General features: G+C 38.0%; 1 protein-coding gene across 3 annotated transcripts in view; it reads left to right on the forward strand.

Annotated features, from left to right (window-relative positions):
- PLA2G4A (phospholipase A2 group IVA) overlaps positions 1-27158 on the forward strand; it is a 122711-nt gene that overhangs the window by 85167 nt on the left and 10386 nt on the right. For all 3 annotated transcript variants that reach the window (XM_016224670.2, XM_016224671.2, XM_016224673.2), the window contains 6 exons: positions 5262-5399; positions 5488-5580; positions 7384-7455; positions 11908-12150; positions 17192-17376; positions 26414-26609. In XM_016224670.2, coding sequence (XP_016080156.1) covers positions 5262-5399; positions 5488-5580; positions 7384-7455; positions 11908-12150; positions 17192-17376; positions 26414-26609 — 927 coding nt within the window. The remainder of the gene's footprint in view (positions 1-5261; positions 5400-5487; positions 5581-7383; positions 7456-11907; positions 12151-17191; positions 17377-26413; positions 26610-27158) is intronic.

A 27158-nucleotide genomic window follows, 5' to 3' on the forward strand; every position in this document is an offset into this window, starting at 1 on the left:
TAACTCAATTTTAATTATTCATTTCTCAAAGACTTTTAATAAGATAGTATGCCTGGTGCTTTCAGGCTATGCATGTTCTCTCGCTGCTGATATTAAATTGGGTAATATGATACATGTTTACCATGCAAATGCACTATTCTAATATTTATAATTCAGCACCTGATAAGTACAAATCTATATTTATGGCAGCTGGTGAACAAAATACCTCATTTTGTTAAGTCTCCAATGTAAACACTTGTTTGTTCTGTAGTTTCACTTATCGTCCTGTGCTCTAAAATTTCGTGACATAGTTCTCAGGGCCTCTGTCTGTTCTGCTCTGCAGTGTGCTAGCATTTCTGACTGTGGCTGCTAAGATTCGTCTGTTTTTAAGAAAAGTATCTTGCTGTCATCAGTCACACAATGAGCTTTAAAAAAAAATCACTGTGAATGGCATGTAACTAACAGATTCCTATCTGGAATCCTTTTGCAGTTTTATCAATTCTCACTTTTTGTCCTCAACTCACTACTCTCAGGCAGGTATTTGAAATGGTTTGTAAAATGTGGTGCACCTGGAATTTATTTATTCAACCAGTGTTTGCCAATTATATTGACTAAAACATGTATCATGCTTATGGCTCAGAAAGGACTTCTATTATCTTATTAAACTTTTACTGCAACCCAGGAAGGGAGAGATTAACCGTGGTACCCTCAGCAGCTAGAAGGAACCACGCCTTGACTGTAATGGAGTTCATAGGGAGAGTTAAGATTTTATCATATAAAAAAGTAAGTGCCATGATTAAATAGTTTTGGTTTTGTGTTTTTTGCTTTCCTATAGCTATTGTCTTGTGAGGTCTTTGTAATGTATGGAAATTGGCTAATAAATGTCATCAGCATCTAGAAGGAACCCAGCCAACTGAGCCGTCTTTTTTCACCCAAGAAGCATAATGATACGGGCAGTTTGGAACTCTTGTCCTGTCCTCTAAGCTGAAATAACTTGGGCGGGTCATTTAACTTCTCTGATTCTTCTCTTCCTCATTATTGGAAAAAAGAGTTATCTTACAGAGCCCTTACGGCAATCCCATGAGATACGCACGGCACTGAATATGTTGAAAAAACATAAAAATGCAATAGATTAATTACTGTTGTTACAATTTCATAGTCTTCATATTCTGAACTTTTAATCAGCAGCCATTCTCAACAGAAAGTCTGACTAAACTAATTAAACAATTAATTATATTTCAGCGAGCAAATATTTGGGACTTTTTTATCCAGAGTGAGAAAAGGCGGTTCTAAGGACCTAGATGTCCGATTAGGGCCCTCTGCCTGCTGCAATGTTGTTACTGAGATAAGAGATGCACCGTTAACCTCATTGTTGAGCTTCTGTGAGAAGGAGGTTTGGGCTGTTTCTTCCAACCAAATTGGACAAAGCCAGCAAATGTTAGTCATGTGGATTTTGTACCCAGATAAAGACATTCGGAGATGCAAGTTATGAGGGTTTAAGTAGCTTGAGTTATTGGGGGGGGGGGAAGGGGGGAGGGACATGTTTATACTTTATGCTTTTGAAATTTTCTTAGATTAAAGATGGATATTTAAGGGGAAAAGTTGAAATATCTGAATTATATTTTTAAAAGTCAAAGAACCTGATCAGCTTACAGAAGTGTTACGGACTTCAGCAATATCAGAGAATGTTTTTCTTTCCTCTTAGAATAGTTTTAAACATTTCCCATTTTGAAGATTTTAAACAAATAAACATTAGTTGTTGAAACTGTTAAATATTTTCAACTCCTCCACTTCACTACATTGCTGATGGGGTTTAACACTTTGATTTTCAAATATCCATTGGTGAGTAAATTGCATTTACTGAGCACAACTTATGGGCTCGACATGAGGTTAAGTTCTTTCACAGACTCTAAAGGACTAAAACTGTGGTAGTCTTCCTGAGAAAGTTACAATCCCATTAACAAGACAAGAATGTAAAATATGAACAATTAATGAGCCCTACGGTTAGAATATTATTGTCCGTTAAAATGCGTAGAGCTGACGTAAGTGTAAGTTATCAGAGATATTTAGTGTAGTCGTAAAAGTGACTTCATGGAAAGATCTATCACAGGGAGGTGAAAGTCATCTTTGAGTAAAACAGTATGAGCACATGCTCCGAAGGGAAGCCAGAGGTATGCTTCGGGAGCAGTTAAAAAACACTAGCCTTGGTCTGAACTGGTAAAGCGTAGGTGGTGTATTTGGGAAAACCATTAGTGCAAAGCAATAGAAAAATCTGAATTCCAGACAGGAATGTTTTTATTCAGTTATGATGATAATGGGAAATAGTACTTTTGGGTAGAGCAGCATCATTCTTTGTGTAGTATTTTTTTTTTTTTTTAATGTATTTCGGTGATTCATATGGGTTGATTGGCAAGGAAAGAGACTGTTTTTGTAATAAGGTCCCGGAACTAGGGAGATACTGATAAGGAAAGAGAGGGGAAGATAAAAGTGAAAAGCCTGAAGGTTACTGGTGAGATGTGCTGATGATTTGATGTGAGTGGTTTCAGTTAAAAGAATTTTTTTTTTCTGGGCTGTGATACCGTGGTTTACAGAAAACAGGTGAGCTAGCCTGCGAGGAGGAGTGATGAATTCCTTTCCAGGGAACGATAGTGGGGTGCGCTGACGGCGCCCCCAGTGCCGCAGGAAGTTGGAAGCAGGCAGATGGAGTTGCAGGAGAAAGGCTCAGCTTTGACCTGTCCGAGTTAACAGCAAAGGAACAATAGCCAGAGCCCACCCTGGCGAGCTCTTCAGTGGGTTCAGACAGCGAGTCTTACCTCTTGAGAATGTCTATAATGATCCTGGGCACAAGCCACAGCGTAGTAAAGAACAGATCGCTAGAGAAGTAAGAACCTGGAAATTATTATTATGCATCAGTACCCAAGAAAGGGGTGTGAGATTCACAGGTAGGAAATTACTCAGAGTGATAGAGACATTTTCCTAACAGCTCCTGATTTATCGCTAATCATGTCTCACTCCTTGTAAATCACTATGAAACACACCACTATCTGATGAAGGGTATACGTGCCATTGGCCTTGTCTGGAAATGAATTATAAATATATTCTTATCACAATTGTGATGTCATTTCCTCCTTCACTAAAGTAGAATGTTCACTGAGTATATAATAAATATACATCCACAATTCCTTTTCTAATACTTGGGGCACAAGATGTTTTGGAGTTCAGAATATTTTAGATTTTAAAGTTAAAAAAAAATACTTGAACTGTATATTGCATAATATTCCCCATTGGGGTCTTTTAATGAAATAGAGTGATTTCTCCAGGAGAATGGATCAATATTTAGATTGAGTGGGATAAGGAAAGATTCAGCCTCACATCATTTCAAGTCTGCTGTTTTTGCAGAATGAATTCAGGTCAGGTTTTACCACCAAAGTGAAAAGCAAAAAAATTGTGTGGATTTTGGAGTTACTTGAATTTGGGATTACTGGATAAGGCATATATAGAGGTTTTATAATTTCAGAAAGGGAAACGTTGAAAAAGAAATAAAGGAAGGCAGAGGGTTAGACAGGGGTGGACGGTGGTGGGACTTAATGGAAGGTGAATAACCAAGACCTCAAAGTAGAGGTTAGTAAGAAGCAGCCTGACACTTGCAGAAGGGAATACAAGCACGAAGGCTCGAGGTGGGGATGCGCTTGGTCTCTAGGAGGGACGCTGAGAAGGCCGGGGTGGCCGAAGTGGACTGAGCAAGACAAGACGTGACAGGAGGCTGGTCAGGGCGTGTGGTCAGACAGGGAGCGCGAGCCGGACCATCGTGAAGCCTTGCCAGCCACGTTTGTATCTTCAGTGTCATGAGAAGTCACTGGAAAGCTTTCAGCTGGCCTTCATGTGCTGTAACTTATATTTTTAAAAATTCATCCTGGCTGCGGGGTATCACGAAGACAGTGAAGGACTCGAGAAGGGAGGCCTTAGGAGGCTGCTGTGGGGACCCAGGGGAAAGAAGACGGTGGGTTGGACCAGAACGGTCACGGTGGGCAAGTGGTTAAGTAGCCATTTCTGCCCGTGTCTGGTGATGGGGCCTGCAGAGCTTGGTATTTTATATGTAAAACATAAGGGAGAGAGAACAATCGGGGATACTTATAAAGTGTGAATATATGAAAAGTGGTACTATTTCCCAAGAAGGGGAAGACCGGGAGAGTGGCAAGGGCAGGAAGTGGGAGCCAGACACCTGGAACTCTTTTTTGATACATTACAATTCAGACAATAATTAGATTTATTATAGCCATGGACATATATGAAGTATAATAGGGCTGCCATCTATTTAGTGATTAAAATGTGTTCTCCCTTCCTCTGAGCTCTTCACATTTCTTAACTCATTAGATCCTCACAATAATTCTATAAACTATCTACCGATTGTATTCAAATTTTACAAACTAGGGAACTAAAGCACAGAAAACACAAGTAATCTACCCCAAGATTACACAGTTAGTAAGCAGCAGAATGGGATATGAACCTAGGACTTGGGTTCCAGAGCCTTAGCTCTGAGAAAGTATACTCCGTTGGCACCTGTTACCTTGTGTTTCTTAAGACACTCAGCAAAAAAACGTCGCATTGTAATCGTGTGAGTTACAAAAATGATTAATAAGCAACATCGTTAGGAACACTTTCTTCCATTTTCATAGTCCACTTTCATTATCAGAAGTAGCTTAATTTCTTCCATCTCCTTCATGGATTTTTAAATCCGAGTCAGGAGTTTTCCGTTTTCCGCTCTTTAGAATTAAGATGGATTTATAAAAGATGTCTGAGTTTTTAAATGCGAAAGGATATTCAATTTGTGCAAATTAGAAGGGATCCTTTTTTAAAAAATATATCTTTATTGATTTCAGAGAGAGGAAGGGGGAGAGAGAGATAGAAACATCAATGATGAGAGAGTCATTGATCAGCTGCCTCCTGCGCACCCCCAACGGGGGATGGAACCCGCAACTCGGGCATGTGCCCTGACCGGGAATCGAACCCCGATCTCCTGCATCCTAGGTCGATACTCAACCGCTGAGCCACGCCTGGCCGGGCTAGAAGGGATCTTTTTGTGTGCTCATCTCACTCATCTATAAGTTCCCAGCACTCTAAGTTCTAGGCAATGCCATGTACACAATAGGCATTTTGTTAATGTTTAAAAAAATTTTAAATAAATGAATGAGAATAGTCATGGCAGTGTTGAAGTGATCTTTAACTGTGCACATTTCTGTAATATTTTCTATTAATGGATTAAATTTTTCTACTGCTTTCAGATTGGGTCGAATTTACTCCCTATGAGATCGGCATGGCTAAATATGGTACTTTCATGACTCCTGACTTATTTGGAAGCAAATTTTTTATGGGAAAAGTTGTAAAGAAATATGAAGAAAACCCCTTGCATTTCTTAATGGGTAAGCCATCAAAATCTACCACAAGTTTGTCTGGCTGTTTTAAATCTTGGTGCATTCTAAGTTAGTCTCTGTTTTTGGTTTATTTTAGGTGTCTGGGGCAGTGCCTTTTCTATATTGTTCAACAGAGTCTTGGGAGTTTCCAGCTCACAAAATAAAGGCTCCACAATGGAGGAAGAATTAGGTATTGTAAAAACGTGTTTACATTGATAATAACTATGGCACATTGATAAATTGCATTAACGTGTATACTATAGAGAAAATGAAATCATCGAAAAAATTGTAATTATTCTAAAGTTAGAGATAATCTGATTGAATCAACCTAGATATTTCCTAGGAATAATATGCACCTTACTCAACTACAGAGCCACATTCTCTAAGGGTAACAAGGCAAAGTGTATGCTGCTGAACGGGTCTGACTTCATTTATTTAAATGAACATTATATCCCAGACATTATCAACTTTAATTTTATGGAAATGACTAACTCTTCTCTGAATTATGTGAAGATTTCAGGGAAGAAAAAAAAAGAACAGGACAAGAGTACATGTTATGGGGCTTGCTTCTCTGGGCCCCCTCTCTGTTGAATAATCCAGATAAACCTGGGGTTTATTTTTCTTCTTCCAAGGCAGGAAGAGAATAGGACTGAAATAACACATCTGAAGGTGGGTGCGACGATGGCTGGGGGCCAAGGCAAAGGAGAATGTTTATACTCAGTCATCTGGAGAATACTCTGGTGTGAGGTGTCCCCTTTGAGGCCAGGGGTTTGGCAGTTTGTTTACTTGACCTGTGTGTCAGACTTAAGGGGAGTATCGTGAAGTTGAGAACCCTGGTCAGCAGGATGCCTGCTCCCTCAGATTAGAGAAGGGTTTCCAGAAATGAGACCAGAGAGGTGACTAAGGGGAATCGGAAGACTCCTGGTGACTCTTTCATTTGCTGACCAACCAAAGCCTGCCTCTTGATGAGGTGTTCAGAGGTGTCTTTTTTTCGCTCTCTCCTTTCTAAAGGAAGAGTTAAAGGTAAATTGGACCGTAACCCGATAATTTAAAATGAAATTGATAAATTCAGAATACTTAGCACTTATAGCATAAAAACCTCCTTATGAAGAAGGCAGTGTTTTGGTGAACCATCTTCTTAAATGAGAGTATCAGATATGAGCCCAAAAATGCTTAAAGGAAGAAACTTTTTCCTGCCCAAAAGACACCTAGTGCGTCTGACACTGGAGAGGACCATTTCTTAATATGCCCCCTCCTCTCTACAACAAAATTTCTTTCTGTAATAGTCACGAAGTGAAATGAATCATAATGTTAGCCAATGAATATTTCCCTTTATTGAATTTCATATGTGTAATATACCAGTAAAATGAAAGAAATCTAAAAATTAAAAAGTCAGTCTACTGCATCAAGCATTTATTAGTCCTTCCATATATATTCTAGATCATTTAAGTACATGACATTTATGTAGGTTTAGTAAGCATATGCAGAGTAATATGGGGAAAAAGTTACACCTATATTTCTCTGAGTTTAAAGCCCCAAAATGATTCTATTACTAAAAATTAGGAACTTGGAGTCAGTTTTTTAAAATAAAATAAAAAGTTATTGACTAATAGAAGAAAAAATAAGTTGCTATGTAGAAAGTGGTCTTATATAAGTGTCCAAAGAAGGTTTGACTTTTCTATTGATGATGATAAAGAATGGCCTCTGTACTCATAATTTTTATTTTAACTCTATCCTAATTATGAATTTTTAAATAAAAATTCCTCCCTTTAAATCATAAATTAATAAATTTTAAACTAAGTTTTCACATCCTAGGAAATTTTGTTTTCAAATGAAAACTTGATCCAAATTTATGCTAGTAATTGTTCTAAGTTTATACTAGTAATCTAGTAGATCTCACCCTTTGGTTTTCCTGAGGTTGTTTCCATATAATAAATTTAATTGTGAGTCTTGACACCTGAGATCCTTTCATTGTTTTTCTTCCTTTCCACAGAAAATATTACAGCAAAGCATATTGTGAGTAATGATAGCTCCGACAGCGATGATGAATCACAAGAACCCAAAGGTAAGAGATCTAGAACCTTCTCTGGCAGAGTCCATAAGGAAAGGATTGTGAATGTTTCCTCTGATCTGTCACTCAAGGTGCTCATGGTAGTCTCTGCTTAAGGTGCTGAGTGATAGACTAGTAGCTTTCAATCCAGAGAGAAAATTAATGCTGTATGTGTAATAAAATACACAACACAGAAACATCCTTTATTTCTTTTCTTTTTAATACCTCAAAAGTATGATCAGTTGGAAAAATGGAGAACAAACAGATGTTAGAAATACCAAATTCTGTTTTAAGTCTGATTGTTGAGCCGGGCTTCCAGCATGGAAATTGTGGTTTGGGAGCATTTTTACATGGCTTTAAAAAAAAAAAATTAAAGTTTTATCTTTAAAAAATGTATTGTTAAGTAACATGTGAAAAATTATATTTTCACTCCATTCCTGATCCTTTATCCCATTGCCAACATTCATTTCTTAGGAAGGGAGCAGTGATGGAGTTGTGTGGAATTAGGGAGAACTTTTTGTTACATGTATTACTTTGTGGTAGGAATGGGTTCCTTTGCATTTTGGCGACGCAGCTTTCAGCTTGGTGTGGATCGGGAGGGTCAGCGGTGGAGCTAGGACCGGGAGAAGGCAAGAATCAGGCATCTTTGCTGCAAATGTGGTAAAACGGAGTGACTTTACATTTTCACACAGTGTTTGACACAACCATTTGTACAAAGGTTCCCAAAAGTACAAAAACAAAACAAAACAAACAAAAACTAAACTGATTTTATAACAACTGGGTGAACACACGTCCTACTACAGCTTGAACACAGATTTTAGAAGAAATTAAGTGCTTTCTTTTCCAAAAGGTAACAAATTCCACCTGCCAGGTTATAGGTATCAGAAGAGCCTGTTTCATCCTTGCTGAATGAACACTAAAATTAAAATTCTCTTTCATAACTGGGCTGTTACTTCCTCAGAGCACTTGTCTATGAAAATTAGAGATGCCTTCTCTGGGCAGTGCAGCTACACGGGCCCATAGCTTGGTTAGTATGCAGCTTTTTGTGAAAATGTATGAAGGGAACCTTCCTTGGGCAGACAAAGCTCTTGACCAGGCACAAGGCTTGGCCAGTGTTGTCCAGTCTGGGCTTCAGTCCCCATTTGCATTCTGTGCTATTGCCTTATGTAGCCAATAATTTGCCTAAGTATATATGGCAGCTCAGATCATGAGGCAGAAACCCTGAAAGAACCCTGCCCTCGAAGGAACTGAGTCTACATTCTGCTCCTTTATATTTGTAATTTTAATTATTTTGGTTGTTCAGGTCTTTTTTTATTTTATTATTTTGAGTTACCTTTTAATGAAGGGAGCTGGCCAGTACAAAGAGCAGATGCCTAGCATGTCTAGAATTAACTATGTAATGATTTAGGGACTATCAGGTAGATGTAATAATGGTTCATCACTTATTAAGTAAATTGCTCTTGAGGATCAATATGTTTGATCATCTCTGCAGTACTGGCTGCTTATCTGAAGGCTGAGAAGTTTAAGAACCATTTGAATATGTCTGCTTTGGTTTTAGTACCAGCCTAGATTGGAGAATATTCAGGATGTTTTTGAGTATTTTTTACTAGCTCTTACTATTCATTTATTTTATTTTAAACACACTTTATTTTTTAGAGTAGTTTTAGCTTGTAGCAAAATTCAGCAAAAAGTACAGAGTTCCCATATAACCCCTGCACCCCCCCACACACACAGTCTCCCCACTAGCCATATCCAACACCAGAGTGGTGCATTTGTTACAATCAATGAACCGAACTTTAGGCTTCACTCTTGGTATTTTACATTCTATACATTTTCACAAATGTAAAATGACATGTATCCACCATTATAGTATCATACAGAGTAGTTTCACTGCCCTAAAATTTCCTCTGTGCTCTGTTTTTTCACCCCTCTGTCCCCCCTCCCAACCCCTGGCAACCACTGATCTTTCCACTATCTCCAAAGTTTTGTCTTTTCCAGAATGCCATATAGCTGGAATCATACAGTATGTAGCCTTTCCAGACTGGCATTTTCATTTAGTCCTATGCATTTAAGTTTCCTCCACGTGTTCTCACGGTTTGATAACTCATTTCTTTGTAGTGCTGAACAATAATAGTCCATTGCCTGGATGCACCACAGTTTTTCCATTCATCTACTGAGGGACATCTTGGTTACTTCCAAGTTTGAGCAATTATGAGTCAGAGTTGCTATAAATATCCATACTCAACTTTTTGTGTGTATATACATTTTCAACTCCTTCGTGTAAAAACCAAAAAGCATAATTGCTGGATCATGTAATAGGAGTATAACTTAGGTTTGTAAGAAACTTTAAAAATACTGTCATTTAAAGTCACTGTACCATTTTGTGTCCCCACCAGCAATGAATGAGTGTTTCTGTTGTTCAACATCCTTGCCAGCATCTGGTGGTGTGAGTGTTTTGGATTTTGGCATTTTCCATAAATAAACGTGTAGTGGTCTCTCATTTTAGTTTGCGTTTCTCTGATGACATTGATGTGGAGCATCGTTTCATATGCTTACTCGCCATCTGTGTATTTTCTATTAAGGTCTTTTGTCCATTTTTCAATTGGGATGTTTGTTTTCTTATTGTTGAGTTTTAAGAATTCTTTGTATATTTTGGATAACAGTCCTTTATCAGATGTGTTTTTTGAAAATACTTTTTCCCGGTCAATGGCTTTTCTTTTCATTCTCTTGTAGTTCCTTCCTTTTTAGTGATAGGATTTTGAGCAAGGTCTTTAGGCAGTTTTCAATTTCAGTTTCTTCAAATCTATGCCGGCATCATTTTACCTGTTCTCACAGAATTTTTGTAATCATCAAATTAGAAAATACATACAAAGGGCTTTAAGTTGAAAAAAGCGGCAAATAGAAATTTATTATTAGTATTATAGCTAATAAACAATTGATATCATTTATCTGTTGACTGCTGGGTTTTTCTCACGAATGATGCCATTTCCAAATATATCACAAGGAGACCCTCTGCTATTACAGAAGTGGGGTTTATTTCATAAATATAGTAATAGTCATGATGATGATGATGATGCAGCTCCAAATGTCTGGAAACTAATCGAATATCTTATTCATATCCTGTATACTTAGACATACAAATCATTAATTTAAAGCCTGATTTGTTCTAGCAAAAGATTTTATTTGTCATATTTGGCATAAGAAAAATGTAGGAGTAGAAGAGAGTAAGTTTGTTTTTAGTGAATGTATCATCATCTGGATTGGTTCCTGAAAGATTTCATTCATTCAGTACAGTGAGGCTAATCTTTGTGAATTTAAAAATCAGTATTTATTATGGTATTATGTGTGTTTAATTAACATTTATTGGAAGTTATGAAGTTTGAGCATAGATTCTCTTTTCTCTAAACACACACATACACACCCACACACTCACACAGAGCTTTATGTATATTTATATACAGAGTTCCCAGAAATCTGAGCAGAAGGGATTTAAGGTAGTGTCACACTACCATCCAGTGTTCTCAGATTTGGATTGTGAATTAATAATATTGATAATGATGGTTACTATGCTGCTTATGCTGCTACTACCATTATATCTACTACTAAGTAGTGTTTATTAAACATTTAATACAGTCCAGGCACTTTCCTAAGGAATTTACATGAGTGCACTAGCTCAGTCAATCCTCACAACAATCCCAGCAAGTTTACTTTGAGGACGTGAAGGCTGAGAAGGGTTAACTCACGAGGAAACAGGGCCGAGAGGGGTGGGATACAGGCAGTCTGATTGTGGAGACATTGCTCTTAAGCAACTACACAGCATAGCTTCCCAATAGTAGTGACGTGTATATAGGTTTTAAGGAAAAAGTCATTTAAAACTGCTTCTTTGGGGAGATTGCTTTATTTGAAAACATTTTAAAGCATGTGTTTACATTGCAGGGTTTCAAAACCCAGACTCTATAAGTGGGAATGAAATGACAGTTTATAGGGTGTTTATTGGGCAGGAAATATATGTTGAATCCTTCCGTTGTCTGTCCTCAGTTTACAGGATTTCTGGAAGTTTACTAAACACGGTAAGAAAGGCAATTTAGGAAATACAGAGGATAGGATTAGGTACTGCGGATTTTCCCTCTGCGTGTGCACGTTTATGTTTGTGTTTGTGTTTGTGTAGACAGAGCAAAGGTAGAACAGGACTGGGGAAGGGTAGAGGGGAGAAAATCAAAGCCTGCCGGGAAATCTAAGAATAGACCAGGCGACACTATCTAACTATAGGTAAAGGGTAACATAAGAACAGCTGAAGGACAACAGTGGTTCACCGAAATACTTACTGTATTAATTTATGCAAATAAACATTTGTTAAGTCAAAAGCCATAGAGCTTCACTGTTAGATTTAACATTCAATTGCCCGAAGAAGGTTTTTTTTTTAAGTGAATTTTGGAATATGCATAACGATATTTCCTTTTGCCTTAGGCACTGAAAATGAAGATGCTGCAGAGGAGTATCAGAATGATAACCAGGCAAGTTGGGTCCATCGTATGATAATGGCCTTGATGAGCGACTCAACTTTATTCAACACCAGAGAAGGACGTGCTGGGAAGGTGCACAACTTCATGTTGGGCCTGAACCTCAATACCTCCTACCCGCTGTCTCCTTTCAGAGACTTTAACACACAGGAGTCCTTGGATGAAGATGAACTGGACACAGCTGTAACCGGTAGGTATGGAAGCTGGAAACTGTGGAAGCCAACCCAGGAGATCGCTTCCTTCTCTGCGAGAGGGATTTCACTTATTATTACTTATCCGTTTAGATTCAGTTACAGAAACATGCGTATAACATGTGTAGGGATTCAAATGACTGGGGTTTTTTGGGGGGGAAGGGAAGTACATTGGACAGGAAGTAACATAGTCCTGTCAGCATAGAACATTTTCATTGAAATATTGAGGCGGACCTTAGATCCTTTCTGTACTGGTCAAGTTCACTCACAGAAAACAGGGACTCCACTCCCTTGTTTAACTGAAGGGGGTTTAAAGCAGGAAATTAGGTGTTTACAAAATTGTTCCAAGGCTTGGAAGAACAAGCTCCAGACTGAGATTCCAAAATCGTTTCAAAAAGTCTTCAGAATCACCCCAGTTTGGTCGGTGTGGAGTTTATTCAGATTTACTATTTACAGACCAACATTGCTAAAAATGATGGAAGATGATTTGACCTTGAGTGGTAAACACAATGTAATATACAGATGATGTATCATAGAATCGTACACTTGAAATCTATATAATTTTATTAACCAGTGTCACGCCAATAAATTTAATAAGAATGCTTATGTTGTTTCAAAAATAAATAATAACGGCATTTTAGACTGAACTTACTGAACTGAAAAGTGCTTTTTCAGACAATGCCCTTACTAAGACAGACCCTGTCTATTTCCCTCCGGCTATTTCCAAATTTTAGGATTACCATGTGTTTGGAATGAAAAGTTAAAACAAAACGCCCCCACAACTGTGCCTGGCAGTAGAAATAGAAACATAACCTCTGCCTCATTTCCTCCCTCAAATCTCACGTGGGTGTTTCTCCTTGGCAAAGGACAGGTCTCAGCAGAGCCAGGCTCGAGCTGTAAGGGAGTCTGGTAACCGTGGTCCTCGGCCTGACTCCGCAGTGCAGGGTAGGGGGTGGAGTGGAGTCAAGTTCGCCAGTCCGCAGTGTCCATCAGGCTATGGTATCCCGCCCTCTTTTCTCAGAAATGATAGTTAAAGTTTTTAAGGCCACCTGGTAAGAACCCACTCACTTTCAGGTTTGTCACTTAGCCACATCCCAAGAATAACTCTTTTTATTCTTCTGTTCATGCCTGTTTCAAATTAAAAATCAAATTCACCTTGGTGACTAATCAATACATAATAATCTTTCTCGTAATGGTCCTGTCATCTTAAATTTTTCTACTCCATCCACACCATCATATTTCCCCTAAATGCCCAAATGTCATTTCTCAGTCATTTCTGCCTGAGGACATTGACAGGATGCTGTAAAAACTTCAGTGGAATTTTTCCAAAAACTGTCTATTACTCTTGGCTTAAGCATCAGACCTATGCAGTATTTGTAAACTTAAGACAAGGCTTTAGATTTTGTTGTTGTTTTGGTAGTGTTGGTCCTGTGTGTTGCTTGAGCTTAATGAAAATTGCAGAAGGAGAAGTTACCCCTGTTATTGAAACAAGAACAGAAACTTACTATCCCTTGCCTTGTGTTTATGGCATCAAAGTCTAAGATAAGAGGTTATGTCTGGTTATATACTTTCAATCCAAACTCTTTCCTATAAACTAGAATGAAAGTCTATTTGTGATAAAGTCAATGTCTATTTTTAAATTCATCCAAACTCCCTTCCCCTCCCAAAAAAGACACTTGAGCCTACAATCGGTGACACTATTTTTTTTGTTTTGACACACAATTATATTTATTTCCATTACGATACCAATTACATGTGTCTTCTTTAGAAACTTGGGCTTTATGGATGAATGATGATGATGATGGGCTTTTAAAAAAAAAACTTAACCTCATAGAATACTTAGAGCTGGAACAAAAATTCTTTAGTAAACTTACAGAAGAGGAAGATTACAAAGATAATTCTCATCCTTGCCTAAAATTACTCAGCAGAGCCAGCGTGGAGACTGGCCTCTTGACATTCCTCTGGAGCCTTTCCCTTCTGCTGCACTGTCTTCCTCCTGGCCCTTGGCTTATTAGTCATTGTCTTGCTGATGTAAAAACGGAAGTTTCCTTTGTGTGTACTTTATTCCATCTGTTTTACGCTATTGCTTGGATCACGTCACCCAGCGTGGCTCCTTTTGGTTTGCTCAACACACTGCTTTCTGCACTCCACCTTTTAACAACTTCCTGGCAGTTTTGCAATATTTTATGTAGATTCAGAAGTGATAGGGTTGCTAGATAAAATATAGCATTCCCAGTTAAATTTGAATTTCAAATTTGTCGAGCTATTTTGAAACGTTTTAACCTAGGATTGTTTTAAAGTAATGATCTTTGGAAAGGACTTTACATTTTATTTCTTAGAGTGTCTACGTATCAAAGTTCTTTTTCACGCACTTTGTATTTATCCATTTGAAAAAAAATTATACAACATATTGATTTTAATTAAAAGTCAATGTTCGGTCAATATCAAGTTTGTTCAAATTTATTATTTACAGACCAATATTGCTAAAAATGACTGCATTTTAGACTGAATTCGAAAGTGGTATTTCAGACAATGCCCTTGCAAAGATGCACCCTGTTTATCTCCCTCTGGTTACTTTCACGTTTTAGGATTACCATGTGTGTGTGATGAAAAGTTAAAAGATTTGACATAAATTGTGATCATCTTGGTTCATAAAGTCTATGTTAAAATTCCTATGTATTATACTATCTTTTTTTTTTTTTGTACCCCCTTGCAAAAAGAGATTAGAGATTTTTATCTCTTCTAGATATTATGTTGGGAAAATATTACATTTTAGTTTACCCTATGATGATTTTTTGTACCGATTAAGATATGAGCGTCTTAGAATTAAAATAACCTTTCAACCTATAATGAGAAAAATTAGTGCATTATTTTTGTCCCTATTTCCACACCTTGCAGACAATCTTTTGAAAACAAGAGAAATAACAAGATGATAAACCCCCCCCCCCCATTTGTTTACTTCAAAATAGTTGTACACGGGTAGAAACGAATTTTGGAGAAGCTGTCCATTAGTTACGTGACTTCTGTTTACTTTTGTGTTTATGCTATTTACTGTGACATACACCATCTGGAATAAGAAACTGAGACATGAGTTCATTCAGGCCAGAGTTCAGAACACAAACTTCCAAATATTTGTGCATCCTAAATTGAATCTGTGTGATATATTTATAAAATGACCTTCGGAAATGTTCGCAGCTGAGTTGCTTTAAGGAAGTGGTCATAATTATAAAACAGCATGTTTCCATACCTGTCAGAAAACTTGATTAACTCATTCACAGGTTTGAAGACCGTGTGTGCTTTGAATTATGGGAGGATATTCTTTCATTGTGACATTTTCATTTACTTATTTTTTTTTTAATATGTTTTTATTGATTTTCAGAGAGAGGGGAAGGGAGAGGGAGAGAGAGAAACATCAACTGGCCGCCTGCTACAGGGCCCCTCGCTGGGATCGAGCCGAGCCCTCAGCCTGGGCATGTGCCCTGCCTGGGAATTGAGCCGGTGACCTCTTGGTGCATGAGGCGATGCTCAACCAACTGAGCCACACCAGCCAGGGCAACAGTGGCATTTTTAAACTCTCTATGACATTTTAGTAGATGTTATGTAATAAATCGGGTTCAAGTTCAAGTAAGTTTGGAAAAACACTTCTTCCCCCTTTTCACAGTGCAATGGGATACTCTAATGAGTTTGAGACGTTCAACCTGAAGTAGCCTCGAGTATAGTACAGTGGTGCCTCGGTTTTCGAACGTCCCTGTTGACCAGCATTTCGGGTTACGAACGCCATAAACCCAGGAGTAAATGCTTCGGTTTCCGAACACGCCTCGGAAGTCGAACATGCCCCGTGGCTTCCGCTGAGGACAAGGGCCTGAGGCCTTGCTGTTAGCTGTGGATCCCTTGGTTTTCAAAGGTTTCAGAACTCGAATGGGTTTCTGGAATGGATCACATTCGAAAACCGAGGTGCCATTGTACTTTAAAAGCAGCCTGGCTTACTTGGGAATCCTGGCTGGGCCATTTTTGGCTGAACAATCTCGAGCAGTTACTTAGCATAAGTCTCAGTAAACAATGATAGAAAAGTAGAATAAAACTAAAGGCCAGCAACTCTGACCCTGCTGGAGCTGTGGGTTAGCAAGAATGCAACCATCTTCCCTTTTTACTCCGAGTTCACTTACAAAATAGAATTAATAGTGATGCCCATGTGAGGCTTAAGTAGCATCTTCATTTTTGAAAAAGTGCTGTGAGTCCGCAGAGGATGGTAAGGAGAAGAGGGAACACACAGCATAATTGCCTAATGCTTTAAGCTGTTGAATCTTATATTTCTCAAACCCACTTGATCGTGGTATCTTGTGTATAGAACTTCTCTGTTAATATTTTGCAAAACTATATGCTTTGAAACACAATTGAGAAACACTACTTTCTGTCAATTTATCTGGAGGTGTTTAGCTACATGCCAGAGCTGGGAATTTGTCCACATCATGATTTTCTCTCAAATGTCATCTTGAATTTAAAAAAGAATCATTTTCTTGGACTCCCTCTACCTCGAGAGGTGCAGCATGAGGCCCCTTCGGACTCTGCCACTCCCCAGTTGTATCACTTGAGAGATGAATTTATTTCACCTTCTATTTATAGATCTCTTCTACTTCACAAGTCTTGTTATAAGACTTAAGTAAGATAATGTATGAGGAAATGTGTTTAAACCAGTAAAGACCCATGGAATGGGACATAATTCCAATAGAGGGATCGTGCTGCGCAGCTCAGAATTAATACCAGGGGCTGAGCAATGTACTTTCCATGCATTATCTTAGTTAATCCCCCAGCAACCTTATTGACTAGATTCTTTCACCCTGATGTTACAGGTGAAGAAACTAGGAGTAAAGACCATACTTAATTTATCAGTTGCTAAAGTTGGACTCATGCCTGGCTCTGTTTGTCTCCAAAGCCTAGTCATATGGCATCCTATCTCACAAATTTATATAACAAATTTTTTTTTTTCTATCTAATGCTAAGTCATGGTTTAACTCATTCTTTCTTTTTTCCTTTCAAAAGATCCTGATGAATTCGAGCGAATATATGAGCCACTGGATGTCAAAAGTAAGAAGATTCACGTCGTGGACAGTGGCCTCACCTTTAACCTGCCTTACCCCTTGATCCTGAGGCCTCAGAGGGGAGTCGATCTCATCATCGCCTTTGACTTTTCTGCAAGGCCGAGTGACTCTAGCCCTCCATTCAAGGTAAGAAGAATTTATGGAGCTTTCCATTACCTACCACGTTATTTGCATGCCTTGTGGGTATCTTAGTTCTCTTGACCCCAGTTTCTTATCTCACTTGCCTGTTTTTTTACTTTATTACGGGTACTGTTTCTTAAAACACAGATGTGATTCAAACACTCTCCCGCCTAAAGAAACTTTTCAATGATTTCCCACGACCCACATTAAAAATCACAGTCCTGGGCAGGACAAGAATGATGCAATGTATCTGAAGTTCATTAAGGAAATTAGGCTGAGATTTGGGAGTTGGCAGATAAAACATAATTAAAAGCATGCATGGGGAATATATACTGTGAGAAGATAAGAGGCAATAAAATAACATCTTGAAGATTCAACAATATTGGGAGAAAAGAATGAAAGCCACGGAAGTGTGCAGTGTTATGGAAACCAGTTGAAAGTGTTTAACAGGGAAGTTCTTGGTGAACTGGCCAAGAGGAGTTTTAGTAGGGCGGTGAGGGCACAAATCACACTGCTGTGATTTGAGGGATGAGTGCAAGTTAAGAAAATGGAGACAATCCTATAGATTATCCAGAGAAGGAAATGGACTATATCTGGGGAATATCTGGGAAAATTGTGTGTGTGTGTGTGTGTGTGTGTGTGTTGGGGGGGCTGGGTTGTCAATAGAAAAGACTTGAGCATGCTGATGGCTCAGAGTCACTAATGAAGATGTATTTGGAGAATGGAGAGATGACATATGTGGATAGAGTTGCATTCCTGGGAAGGTTACAGGAGTGAGGAGATGTAAAAATACAGGCGAAGAGTAGTACAGAAACGTCCATTTGGGGCAAGAGGGAAGGGAGGAAATAATGGCTGTGGAAGGGGGTTTGTATTAGGCATGGAGGAGGGAAGTCAAGAAAGAACTCATCTGATGACATCTAACTTTGATAGGAATTAGGAGTTAGAGTTATCTTTGTAGAATGAGAGGATGGGGGTAGTGAAGTCAAGGGCATGGGGAGCATGAAAGTCTGCCTCTGTGAAGAAATGAGAAAAGAAAGTTCTGAAAAGGCAACAGAGAAAGACTTCTGGGCTGCCCTGTGGCCTCACCCAAGTGAGACCCCAACTGTTCCTGTTCCCTCCACCTGGAACACCTCAACCTTTCTTTAGACTCATCTCAAATGTTATCTTTCTTGACCTCCACACATATAGTTTCAGTATGAAGGACTTAGTAAATTCTACTAATACAGTAATTTTCGTGGGGCATTGTCTGTGTTTATTTATATATATATTGCTTCCACTGTCTGTAAACTCCGTGGGGACAAGAACACTATTTGTGTGTGTTTTGTTTTAATTATTTGATTCTAATTGCCTTGGGTGAATGAATGAAATGCTGTAAGAGAGATGGAGTTATTCATATTTGATAGATTTAGAAACGGAAACTCATAAAGATGATGTGAAATGGTCCATGATCTCAAATTAGGAAGTCAGTGATAACCCAGTCCTCTGACATTTGGTTTCTTTTTTATTATACTATAATTAAACTGCTCTCAAGATTAATGATTATAACTCTCTAATACGTATAAAGCCTCATGTTTTAAAAATGCTTTCATATTTTGTCTTTCTTGAGGCAGTTAATGGTATTCAACCAAGGAGATAAGGATTGGTGAGATAAGTGATCTCATCGCATCCACAAATTAAATAAGACGATGGGTGAAAAAAGCTTAGCCCAGGACCTGCCTGGGGAGGTGCTAGGTAAGAAGTGGTTAAGCTGGACCAGATTCCAGGCTGCAGCATGAGATCTAATGCTCTTTCCCATCCCCAGCTGCTCCGTACACACTGCACATGTACTTGTTTCTGCTGTGTGTGCCATGTGCAGCAGTCAGTGGTAAAACCTGGTTCTTGATTTCCATAATATTTTAGCTTTGGGGGGAAAAGAATTTTATACACAGCAGTCATTTGGAAGGAACTTACTGTTAGTTATTTGGGTTTATATAAGTATGCATGTTATAAGAGATTTGTATAAGAATAGATTGGTGTGTACCAGAGTAGATGAGCAGGGAATGGAACAGGATGGAAATGGCACAGAGATGGCAATGAGCACATCAGAGGACCCGGAGTGATCTAACTGAAGTGATAGGTACAAGCTCCCATTGGGAGGGCTTTAGGGGAGAATTTAAGACTGGGTGAGAGAAAAGAGAGACTCAGTGAAGGGTTTCCAGCAGAAAAGGAACTTCATGAAATTGGAATTTTAGGATGATTTATCTGATAGTGGAGAGTGGAGGGCAAAAGATTAAGATTAAGAAGGCTTTACTGCAGTCCGAGCATAGGATGAGGCACTGCACCAGAGTGGGTGGCTATGAAAACCCAGAGCAAGATGGGGAGGCGAGTTTCAATGGATGATTCTGAGACAACAGCTTAGAAGCTAGTTCTGGAGGTAAATAATTGTTATTCATCTCACCTATGGGAGTATAAAAGGTCAAAGCCATCATTTTATATACGAATCACAGTTCTATCACCTCAATGAGCTGATGTTGGTAGAAAGTTTTATTTATTTTTACTTTATTTCATTTTACTGCTTTATTGAAGTTATTGGGGTGACATTGGTTAATAAAATTATATAGGTTTCAGGTGTACAATTCCATCATACATCATCTGTATATTGTGTTGTGTGTTCACCACCCCAATCAAATCATCTTCCGTCACCATTTACCCCCCTTTACCCTGTTCTACCTCCTTCCACTCCCCTTTTCCTCTGGTAATTACCATAATGTTGTCTGTATCGAGTTTATTTATTTTTGCTCAATCCCTTCACATTTTTCACCCAATTCCCCACTCCCTGTCCTCTCTGACAGCTATCAGTCTGTTCTCTGTTTCTATGAGTCTGTTTCTATTTTGTTTGTTAGTTTCTTTTGTTCATTAGAGTCCACATATAAGTGAAATCATATGGTATTTATCTTTCTCTGACTGGCTTATTTCACTTAGCATAATACTCTCCAGGAGGCATGTGCCATGTTCATGAATAGGAAGAATAAAGATCATTAAAATGTCGATGCTATCCAAAGCAATCTATAGACCCAGTGCAATTCCTATGAAGATACCAACTAGAACAAATATTCCAAAAATTTATATGGAATCACAAAAGATCCCGAATAGCCATAGCAGTCTTGAGAAAGAAGAAAGTTGGAGGAATCATGCTACTTGATATCAAACTATACTACAAGGCCACGGTAATCAAAACAGCATTGTACTGGCATAAAAACAGATAAATCAATGCAACAGAATAGAGAGCCCAGAAATAAACCCATGTCTTTGTGGTCAATTAATATTTGACAAAGGAGGCAAGAACATACAGTAAGATAAAGATAATCTATTCAGTAAATGGTGTTGGGAATATTGGAAGAAAGTTTTAGAATATCACTTTGTACTTCTAAAAAGACCCATTGTAGTTCATTAGTTTGTAATGTACTTTGATTCATTATTTCTAATTAAGAAGAATATGTACTCATTGTAAAAAATTTGGAAATTTGAAATATACATCCAGTGCTTCTGCTATTTGTAAACAACAGCTGCTGATATTTTGTTGTTTTCTTTTAGTCCCTCTTGTGTGTGCATGTGTGTCCATGTGTTTGTCAGTACCAGGGTCATATAGTTTTGCATACGGCTTCTTTCTACTTAAAATTATATCATGATTTTTTCCCCCTATGCCTGTAAACATTTTTTAAACATTAAAAACACAGCATGGTATTTCTATTGTGAATATGCAAGAATTTGTTTAACAATGCTTTATTTTTAACTTTTAGATTACTGCTATCTTGTCACTTTTTTCTCAAATGATCATCTTTGCATAAATCTTTAATCACACTTTCAATGATTTTCTTAGATGTGTATTAGTTCTGACTTTTAATAAATAGTTCTGAATTGCTTTCCAAAAAAGCTGCACCAGTCTACCTTACTGTGTCAGACTAGATGCGAGCCCTTGTTTTACATGGTTTTGTTGGCGTGAAAAAAATTTAAAAATGAAGTTTAAAAATTTACAATATGACAGAAGCAAAAGAAACATACTTGTGCTTCAATATTCTGTCTTTGCTTGTGATATTAGTTTGCTATGCTTATTGTAGACTCATGTTTTTAAACTACTTTTAATTGGATCATTAGCATTGCTTCTATTCATTAATAAGTATCATTTTATATCTTAAAGATATTAAAATTTGCCTTGTGTTTTTGAATATGATCAAATGAGTTATTTTATTTCTGATTATTTTAATATTTTAAATAATTATGTAATGATTTCTTCCATTGGTTTTATTTTTGAAATTCATACTTGTTATCAAGATCAGTTACATATGGATTGATAGCTTCTTTTTAAAATATTTTAACTCAATTTTTTTAATATATGGGGTGTGTAATAACACAGTCCCTTAAATATTTTAGCATTACTTGTAATGATTTTTTTACTATATATTATTATAGAGAGCACCAGGTCTGTTTTATGTTTATCATTTGTATTCCATTGGTCCATCTGACAATCCAACAATTCTTATCTCAGTACCACACTGTATTTTAGTAATGTACCTTTATTATGTTTACTATCTTAGAGAGTCTACAAAAGACACTTTTAGCTGTGCGTTCTCATAGATGTACATTAGGATTATTTTTCCAGTTCCTTCTATCCCACCTCTTTCCCTATATATATTTATCTCCTTTTATTACTGATTTAGTATAGCATGAAACCTATTACTCTGGAAACAGTGAATTGTATTTTCAGAGACTAAGTTAAAAAAAAAAATTGCAATGCATTACATACAATACATTTTTTCTCCAAAAATGAACTTGGACTGTTGGAAGTGATTTTTAAAACTTATGAGTGTTATTATGATTATAATTATAAAAATACCCATTTTTACACAGATCTAAAAGATTACCCAAATATAATGTTTAAATTGATAAAAATATTACACTATTAATGTTAAAGTAGGTTACTTATTTTAGATACAATATAATAAGGTTTAGAAATTGATGAGAAACCTACATATAGTCTTTTGATAGGAGGAGAGAAATTTCAATGTATTAACTGGATAGATGCAGTATGATTTTATTAAGATGATTAAATAGTGAATAATTTTCTATTTTTGAGACTGAAATATGAATGTAATTTGTAATGAAAAAGCAGACCATAAATGCTGGGAAAAATATTAAAACCATTAACTTTATTTTACAGTTATTGATATAAGCATTTCATAAGTATAGTTAATTTTCAGCTCTTGTCTGGGAAATAGAGGGTGATGGATATCATGGCTTTTGATAAAGGCAACCACTTTATTTAGTATATCTGCGTTGTAACTGGCCTTGAAAGTTTATGACGTCAATGTCAGTGATACCGGAGTTTTTTTTTAGATTAGTAGACACACACCCTAAAAAATAGTTCAGATATAAAGAGCCTCATGAATCTAAATAATATTCTTATTATTTTATTTTTAAAAAGCAGCTCTGTGTTTCATTTTGTCATTTCTTTTTGTCAACCATCTAATACGTTAGATATATGCCATGCGAATTTAGTTCACCGTTAGGGTCCATTCAAAAATCCTAATAGGATTTGTCTTTAACGTTGGTCATGGTTATAAGCCAGTGTCTTCGTTTCATGTCTACAAAATAATCAGACTGTGAAATTAGAAGGAAAAAAAATGGACCTTTTGAGAAACGAGTAAGAAATACAGGAGAATTCAGAGTTTGCAAGTAGAGATTTTTTTCCCTTTCACTTAGTAAATTTTATGGAGAGTAACAGGTTAGAGTTATTGGGCCCTAGGTTGTTTTATATTAGGTTGCTGTGTATCAGACATAAATCTAGCTCACTTTTTCAGTGCCCTTTTAAATGCTTAATGACCAGAAGCCAGAACAATGGGTTTGTTCTCTTAAAAAGAAAAGGGAGAAAAGAGAAGGGAGGCCGTGAGATGAGAGCATGAAGGGAGAAGGAAGGAAGATTTGACACGAGCCAGCTTCACAAACAGTAGAAGTAATGTGTCTAAATTAACTTTATCTCCCTATAGCTTACCCAAGGGAAAAACCCCACCTAACCCCACAAATAATGGAAACACAATCTGTGCTTTTCCACATCCGCCTGATTTATTTGTTGACAGTAGGGCTGGATCCTTGTCTGAGCACCTCCGTATATGATTTACTTACAATTTTTAGGTTGATTCACACCATCACGGCCAAACCACACTTAGCTTTGTGGGCACCAGCCCACCGTGGCTGCCAAAGGGAACGGCATGCTATCAATTGCAGCATTTACAGATTTACCTCTTGTATTAGTTTCCTGGGGTCACCATAACAAATTGCCACCATCGTGGCCGCTTAAAACAACAGGAGTGTATCCTCTCACGGTTCTGGAGGCCAGAAATGAAAATGAAGGTATCCTGAAGGCCAGGCTCCCTCCAAAGGCTCAGTGGAGAATGCTTCCTTGCCTTTTCCAGCTTCTGGTAACCCCAGGCTTTCCCTGGCTTTGGCTGCATAATTCCAATTTCAGTCTCTGTCTTTCAAGTCGTTTTAGCACTCAAAAGTGAGCAGAAACATTTTACAAAGTTTTACTAGGAAAGGTTCTATCAAATTGTTATCTCTACAGAAAGTCCTCTTAGTCAGTACTGTGTAAATTTAACATAAATTAGTCTATGGAAATCTGAAGTATCTGAGGTGTCAACAGCCAGGATGGATAGTTATGCTAGGACACCGTTCTGGCACATTGCTCTAAATTGTGGAGCCACAGTTTCTTTGCTCACTGCATTCTTTTCAAATACTCTTTTCAAATTCCTCTGCTCTACTCATAGCCTGTGTCATTGTTTCTGTCTTTACAAGCAGAGGAATGAGACAGCAGAGAGGAGACGGTTTTTCCATCCTGCAATCGCCGTCTTTCCAGTCACTGGTTTTAATCTCTTCCACATCAGGATCATATAAGGAAAGGGAAAGTTTCCATCGCTTCCGAATTCCAGCATAAAGCTGCTTCTAAAAATAGCGTGGTCTTTTACCTGATTCAGTTCCCTGTGCTTTCTCCACGCATCCACACATCCTTGGTCATCCTGAGTCATGTTTGTAAACACTGGAAAGCTCTCTTTCCTCTGTATTCTCACGCAATCGAGTTCGCTCTGTGAACTTTTGGTTTTATTTCGCTGTTGAATAGTCTCACATGAATAATTGTGAACAGTGCTAGGCAGGAAACAACAAGCGGTGTGATTCAGCTGAACGGGGGGAAGAAGGAATCAGTTATAAAAGTTTTCTCAAGTTCAAAACAAGAAAGTGTTAATATACATGGCATGTCCAGGGAAATATAGTCAAACGGGGTGGGCAAAAGGAGGTGTGCAGTTGTGAGGACGCAAAACACGGAGTTTATTCTTGTGTTGTTATTTAATCATTGTATTATTTTCCATATGAACAACTGTACACCTACTTTTGCCCACCGTGTATTTAGCTTCGTAGTTTATGAAACAAATACTTTAATACACATTAAATCTCTCGCTCTCCCGTATTTTTATTTCTTTGTAAATGGCTTTGGGAGAGAGAGAGTTGATCCACTTAAAATTCATGACATTCCAGAAGCATCAAGAACAGTGAAAGTCCAGTGAAAAGGATATTTTTCTCTAAACTTAAGGTGCTATTTTAAAGTACATCTTGTCTTCAATAGAAATTACTGAGGTTTTGAAAATACATTATCTGGTTTAAGCCTCCCAGCAATCCCGAGGAAGATAATAGCATTGACTTTGTTTTACAGTGATATAAAATGAGATGCTTAGAAACCAGGGACAGGTGAGACAGAGATGCAGTGGGCTTGGGAGCCCACGATCTCAGGGAGGGTGAACAGCCTGGGCCCTGTTTGTTTGTTTGTTTGGTTGGTTGTTGTTACTTACGATCCCCATCATACCATTAGGGGAGTATCGCTGCATACCTCAGCCTCCAAATCATTCTAATGGCAACCTTATGAGACATGTACCAAGGATACTGAGTGTGGAAATACTGAGAAATGTGCCCAAGGTCCCATAGCTCACACTTTAACTCAGGCAGCCTGGCCCCGTGGTCCGCTTCTTATTTTCCCCACACCCTCCTTAAGCTGCATCTAAATAGAAATAAGCTCTGTTCACAGCACCTGTTCATACTGATTGTATTCTCCAGTTCAAGTGTAATATTGTGTGTGTGTGTGCTTACTCACTGCCTTAGTCAGCCTCCATGCAGAAAGAGACTTAAAATCTCAGTGGCCAATGATGAATACGTATCTCTTGGTCACGTTACGTGTCTGCAGCTGCAGATCAGCTGCTGTGGCTCCGTCCCAAGTGTCCTCTCATTCTGGTGGGGAGGGTCCAACCCTCTTCCCAGAAGGGAGCCTGATGTGAAAACAATTGCACAATCTTCCCCGCTCTTGGTACCTCTCTGTATGGCCCACTCTTAGCCACTGCACATGTAATAATAACATGCTGAGACCAGAAGCTCAACTTCTTTTCATAAACAAAAGCAAAAAAACAAACAAGAAAGTAAATAAGCTGATTCAGAGTAACTCAGATATTTTTGTATACATAAAATTGATAAACTATCACTAGTTGTATAGAGATGATATAGGTAAAATATTCTTGCATACATAAAATTTGTTAATTATTATTAGTTGTGTGTAGATGATATAGGTAAAAATTCAGAGAACTTAGAACAGAGCTTATTTCTATTTTTACTTCCTAAGGGTTAAAAAACATTCACATGGCTTATAAATGCCCAGAACCCATAATATTTTTTTTTTCTTGTAGCAATTACATCTATATAACTTCATTCAGTTCAGTTCATTAATAAATTTTCCAATGCCTCTTATGGAGCTCGCCTTGAACCAAGAATTAACATAACAATATTGAGTTTGTTCACAGAGTACGTTTACTTTTTTTGAGATTGATGAGTTTCTTGAGAACAAGGTCGTTGTTCATCTTACCAAGAAGTACTCTACTAGCCCATAGTAAACGCCTAATGAATATTGAATGTTGGCCAGGCCAACAAATGAAGACTGAGAATTCCTAAATGAATCTTCCCCTCTCTTCCATAGGAACTTCTCCTTGCGGAAAAGTGGGCGAAAATGAACAAGCTCCCCTTTCCCAAGATTGACCCTAATGTGTTTGATCGAGAAGGACTGAAGGAGTGCTACGTCTTTAAACCCAAGAACTCAGACATGGAGAAGGATTGCCCCACTGTCATCCACTTTGTTCTGGCCAACATCAACTTCAGAAAGTACAAGGCCCCGGGTACGTGGGGAATGGGCTGTGTCCTGTAAAGGAGAAACCTGCTAAAGGAGCAAGACTGACCTTGAGCTGGTTCACACTGGCACTTGCTGTACCGGCTCTTACAATTTTGAATGCTCCCCCTACCTGGATGAATAGCTGCTATCCTGAGACCCTCAGGTGCTCCCATCTTTCTCACTCCAAGGTCCCCTGGGGTCTTCACAATCCAGAAACTGCAGGGTTAACAACCAGCTCCGTAACAATCTCTGGAGCTTGACTCCAAAACCTCTGATTATGTTTGTTCCAGTTGTTTGAGGTCTTTATCATAAGAGTTGTTAAATATTTTGAATATCACTATGTAAAGGATCCCTTGTTTCAGAACGAATCACATAAACGTTCTGGGGATTTTAGCTGAACCACAGTATGGATGTAACCAAGCGGTACAACATAGCTGGTAATTTCATGTTGCTGTGTTGTATTTCATAGAAAAAGAATGAAGTTCAGAGAAAGTCACCCTGTTGTACCGCATCCAGAGGAGCCTGTAAACTCTTCAGGATCCTGGAAAATATTAAC

This window comes from Miniopterus natalensis, chromosome 19, assembly GCF_054644295.1.
Source record: "Miniopterus natalensis isolate mMinNat1 chromosome 19, mMinNat1.hap1, whole genome shotgun sequence".
In the NCBI taxonomy this organism is placed as follows: Eukaryota; Metazoa; Chordata; class Mammalia; order Chiroptera; family Miniopteridae; genus Miniopterus; species Miniopterus natalensis.